This window comes from Panthera leo, chromosome F2, assembly GCF_018350215.1.
Source record: "Panthera leo isolate Ple1 chromosome F2, P.leo_Ple1_pat1.1, whole genome shotgun sequence".
Lineage (NCBI taxonomy): Eukaryota > Metazoa > Chordata > Mammalia > Carnivora > Felidae > Panthera > Panthera leo.
Genome location: NC_056695.1, coordinates 81722472 through 81727210, shown reverse-complemented (window position 1 = coordinate 81727210; position 4739 = coordinate 81722472). Strand labels below are relative to the sequence as shown.

Genomic DNA, 4739 nt, shown 5'->3' with positions numbered 1-4739 from the left:
GGTCCCTGCCTCCTCGCCGCCCTCAGCCGGCCCCAGGGTCGGAAACGCTCCCACCGCACTGGGCAGAAGCCACGCGAGCCTTCCCGGAGAGGGGCCGCCCCCGCCCACACACGCTCGCGGAGCGTCGCCCGGCTGCCCCGCGATGTCCAGCGGCCTGCGTCCAGCGGGCCAGCGACACCTCCCTGGGCCAGGGCTCGGAGTCCGGGTGGGGGCGCGCCAGCCCCGCCCGGTTGCGGGAACTCTGACTCTCCCGCTGCGCGCGCGTCCCCCGCGCCTCCAGCAAGCACGCGGACCCCGACCAGCCTCCGCGCCCACCCCCAGCCCGCGGGAAGGCCGACCGCGACCCCCGCGCGCCCACCGAGCTCCCCACGCCCGCACGAGCGCCGGCTCCGCCCCCGCCCCGCCCACTGGAGCGTCGACTCCGCCCCCCGCGCGCCCCCAGCCCGCCGGAAAGATAACTCCGCCCCCCGCCCGAAGGAGCGGCGACTCCGCCCCCTGCCCGCCCCTGCGCCCCCCGCCCGCCGGAGCGCCGACTCCGCCCGCCGTTCCCCGCCCGCTCGGCTGCCGGGAGTCCGGGAGTGTCGTGCGATTGGGCGCCAGGCTCGGGCAGCTCGGCGAGGCCGTGGACCTGCGTCTGCCCCGCGTGAGTCGGCGGGGCCCGGATCCCGGCGGGGAAGCAGGGATGACCCCTTCGGCGCCCGGCAGGGCGTAGGGGGAGCGAGCAGGGTGCCGGGGGAGACGCCGGAGGGTCCGGGGGAGGCCGGGAGTCGGGGCTTAGGGGTGGGCCCAGTGCCAGGGGGCTGAGCCTCCACTCCCCTCCCCCAGTCTTCCCGAATATCCCCCGAGATCCGGGCTGGAGCGGGCGCACACCGCCACCCGGCGCCCTTCCTGGCTGGGTGACCCAGAGCTGCGCGGGCATGGGGCCCGTCACCCAGCTCCAGGTTCCCCACCATCGCTCCCGAGGGGACTGGGGAGGGGCAGCCTTCCTGACTTGGGAAGGGGGCTGGGATCTTGGCGGGCCGGTGGGATGGGGAGAATGCACTGGCCTCCCCGGGGGGACCCCTGGAACTGGAGCCTACCCAGGGGAGGCGTGAAAGCTTCTTGTCTGCCAAAGATTATGCAAGCGTGTGAGGTGCCCAGGAGCCTCCGCCCCCCACGCTGATCCACCTGACCCCTTCCCGTCGCTGGGGGCGAGGACTAGCTCTTACTTCTCTGCTGGCCCCCAGTCACGGGATGCCTGGCTTTGTCAGAAATCAGCCCATGAGCCTGGGGGAGGCAGTCTGGGTCCCAGATGGCGCTGTCCCAGAAGCCCACTGGTCACTCTCAGGGCTCCTTTTGCTGGACCCTGCTAATTGCCATCCACTCCAGCCAGTGCCTGGACTCAGCCCAGTGGGGCCTGTTTGATTGGGTGCCTGGCAGTGGACAGTGGGGACGGTGGCCGGGCATTCCAGAGCTTCCTTGAGAACAGCTCAGGGCTTCTCCATGCCCAAACCCTACTTTCTAGAAGAGGAAACGAGGGAGGCTCCTTCCTCCCTGAACTGTCTGGATCTGGGATCAAGCCCCCGCTGGGCATGACACCGTTTCTGGGCATTTGCAGCTCCTGTCCCTGACCCCGAGATGTCAGCCCAGACCCAGGACTAGGCTGGGGGGAGGGGGGGGGTGCTGTTCTCTCTCTGATATTCTCCTTCCTCCCAGTGCCTGGGAACCAGCTCCCAGGCCTAGAATGCCCATCCCCCGCCCATGGCTGTCCCCAGCAGAAGGCACCAGGCAGCTCCTCCCCCACCATGCCTCCTGCAGAACCGAGAGCCAGAACGCCAGCTGGTCACCTTCCGAGTGCTTTCTCCACCCACTGCCACTGGTCCCTGCCCACAAGAGGGTCCTGGTGTAGGCACCGGGCAGCCCCCACAGACTCCTGAGCCTGTTTTTTGGGCACAGAATGGGGGAAGGACAGACACTCCTGGGCTCGCTGACTTCAGCACTGAATAACACACAGAATGGAAAGCACCCCGCGCCCTCAGCACAGAAGCGGCTGGAGGTGGGGGCTCAGCTAAGTGTGCCTCGTGCACCCACCCAGCCCCTGAGACCCCGTGTCAGGAATGGAGCTGGCTCATGGAAGGTTCTGGATGCAGCCTGGCTAATATCGCTGGCCACTATGTCCTCTCCCCCAGGACCACGACCAGGGGGCCACTCTTTTGGCCTCCCTTTCTGTTTGGTCCTGAGACTAATGAGCTCCCTCAGCTGGCCCCATCCGCAAGCAGCACAGGCTTGGGCGGGGGGGGGGGGGGGGGGGGTCCCAACCAGGAGGACTGTGCACCGAGTGAGGGGTGGGTCAGGAGTGGAACAGAAAGACCCTTTGTGTGCTGGCTCTGCTGCTGGAAGCTGGCAGGCCCCCCCTGCCATCTGCACAATGGGGGCAGCCTGGCTCCAGGGCCAGGGGCTCTGGCTCCACTGGGAGGAAGGAGGCGTGGGGCACGCAGCCCGGGTCCTCCAACCAGATGTCTTTCCAGGCAGGGCCACTTTCTTTGCCTTTGTGAGACCCCAGACGGGACACCTGTCTTCTCCAGTATGAAGGTCTTCCTGCCCGTGCTGCTGGCTGCCCTTCTGGGTGTGGAGCAAGGTGAGATGCCCTTGGGGCCCCAGGCCTGTGAGTGAGCTGGGCCTTCCTCCCCGACTCTCTCTCCACCTTCTCTCCTGAGCAGTGCCCAGGGGTCCTTCAGGCCAGTTCCCGTGGGACCCGTTCTAGGAGGCCTAGCGGGGCCTCTCCCCCAGCAAAGCGGGGGGTCATGCTTCCTGCTCCCCCTGGAGGCCTGGGTTCTGCCCCCAACACACTCATCACTGTGCACTTGGGTGGCCCTGGAGTCCTTTCAGGATCGGGGTCCCCAGTCATTCATTGTCTTTTTGGGTCTCCAGCCAGAGTCTGGAATGTGATCATTGCTCTGTTAGTATCTGCAAATGATTGGGTGTTGGTGTTGGCTCAGGACTGGAAGGGAAGGTTCCCTGGCTTGAGACAGGTGTCACCTACAGCATGCCCCCCTTCTTCTGCAGCTCACTCCCTGGTGTGCTTCTCTTGCACAAATCAGAACAGTAATTTCTACTGCCTAAAACCAACCATCTGCTCGGACTCGGACAACTACTGCGTGACCGTATCTGCCTCCGCCGGCATCGGTGAGTGCCGGTACCTGCCTCTGCCGGGATCTGGGCATCGGTGAGCCCCGGTGCCTGCCTCCGCCGGCATCCGTGAGTGCCGGCGGCCGGCCTCTCCCCGCTTCCTGGGCCTTTGCCCTCTGCCCTTACCCTCACAGCCTTGTCTTCCTGCCTAGGGAACCTGGTGGACTTCGGCCATACCCTGAACAAGGGCTGCTCCCCGATCTGCCCCAGCCCCAGCATCAACCTCGGCGTGGCGTCTGTGGGCACCTATTGCTGCCAGAATTTCCTGTGCAACATCAGCACGGCCGGCGGGGGACTGAGGGCCAGTGCCGCCGTGTTGGGCCTCGGGCTCCTGCTCAGTTTGCTGTCCGCCCTGCAGCGGCTTGGGCCCTGACCGCTGGGACCCTACAGCCGGCCCAGACTCCCCCAGCTCAGGAAGGAAGGCCCGGCCCCTCTTCCTTTGACTCGTCACCCTGCTTGATCCCAGTTCTCCCAGCCCTCCCCGCCCTCGGTCCCCCCCTGGTCAGGCCCCCAGGCCTGCACCTGCCCTAAGAGGGGCCGGCTGCCCTCACTTCTCAGGCAGTGACGTGACCTTCCTCGGGGAACCTGGGAAGGGATGAGGGTTGGAGCCTGAGGGTCCCAGAGTCAGAACTGAGTCCTGGGGACACTCTAGGAGGCACACGTCAGCCCCAGGCCCTGCCCCGTCCAGGCTGTGTCTGCCCCCAGGTGGTGTGGAAGATGTGCTCTCTGCCACTGCGTCCCAGAAGGGCAAGCGTGCTGTTGCCACAGGTGACTGTGTAAACTCAGCTGTGTGGACGCGTGTGCCGGGTGCCCCTGTGGTGTGTGTGCGAGTGTGTGGCCGTGTCCGGGCCCGTGTGTGTGTGGGATAAGTGCCAGGCGTCCGGCATTAGCAGCCGCCGAGCTCCCCGAGTCCACACCAGAACTTATTTTCTCTGGCATTTCTACGCCCCACTTTAAGGGTAGCCTTTTGGAAGACGGGGTTCCAGTGCATCTGGGCTTGACTGCTGGACCCAGGAATCGGTTCCCACCCCCAACTCCAGCCGCGGCCCCCACCCTCTCCCTCCACCCCATACTGGAGTCTGCCTGCTGCCTTGGTGCCTCAAATAAACGCGTGTTCCCAACCCTTCCTGCCCTGGGTGTGACAGCCTGTGGCTGCTCGTCTGGGAGTCCCCCTCCCAGCAGGGTCCTAGTGTGGGGGGCTCCCTGCCGGATGGCCCCACCCTGAGGTGCACGGCAGGGAGAGGGCTCTCCCAAGTTCACAGCTGGCTGCCCTCCAGGCTGAGAAGGGAACGGCCACCCCACGTCCTCCACTTCTTCCTGTGCTGGGCGAGGCAGGGCCATGTGGGAAGTTGATCCTCCGGCGGGACAGGTCGGGACAGGTCAGGACAAGAAGCAGGGAGGGAGGTCAGTCTGGTTCTGGGAGGAAGGCAGCACCCTCCAGAGGGAGGAATGGGTCTGGACAGGGAAGGTGAGGGCCTGTAGGAGCAGGCACGTGGGGTGGGCACCGGCACCTGGGTCTCTGGGACTTGGGGATGGGATACCAGGGCTGGTCGGGTCGAGGTGGGCACAGG

At 66.3% G+C, this 4739-nt stretch overlaps 1 protein-coding gene across 1 annotated transcript; it reads left to right on the top strand.

Moving 5' to 3' along the window:
- Positions 1-541: 541 nt before the first annotated feature.
- LY6E (lymphocyte antigen 6 family member E) lies at positions 542-4289 on the top strand. The gene is made up of 4 exons (XM_042924161.1): positions 542-643; positions 2508-2617; positions 3046-3165; positions 3321-4289. Exons 2-4 carry the CDS (start codon positions 2566-2568, stop codon positions 3539-3541), a joined length of 393 nt encoding a protein of 130 aa, XP_042780095.1. The 5' UTR covers positions 542-643; positions 2508-2565; the 3' UTR covers positions 3542-4289.
- Positions 4290-4739: the final 450 nt, after the last annotated feature.

Excerpts from the sequence above, each read along its gene's own strand:
- LY6E (XM_042924161.1), top strand. The coding sequence starts at position 2,566 with ATGAAGGTCTTCCTGCCCGTGCTGCTGGCTGCCCTTCTGGGTGTGGAG. Across the intron at positions 2,618-3,045 it reads CCTTCTGGGTGTGGAGCAAG|CTCACTCCCTGGTGTGCTTC; the intron begins GTGAGATGCCCT and ends CTTCTTCTGCAG. Across the intron at positions 3,166-3,320 it reads ATCTGCCTCCGCCGGCATCG|GGAACCTGGTGGACTTCGGC; the intron begins GTGAGTGCCGGT and ends CTTCCTGCCTAG.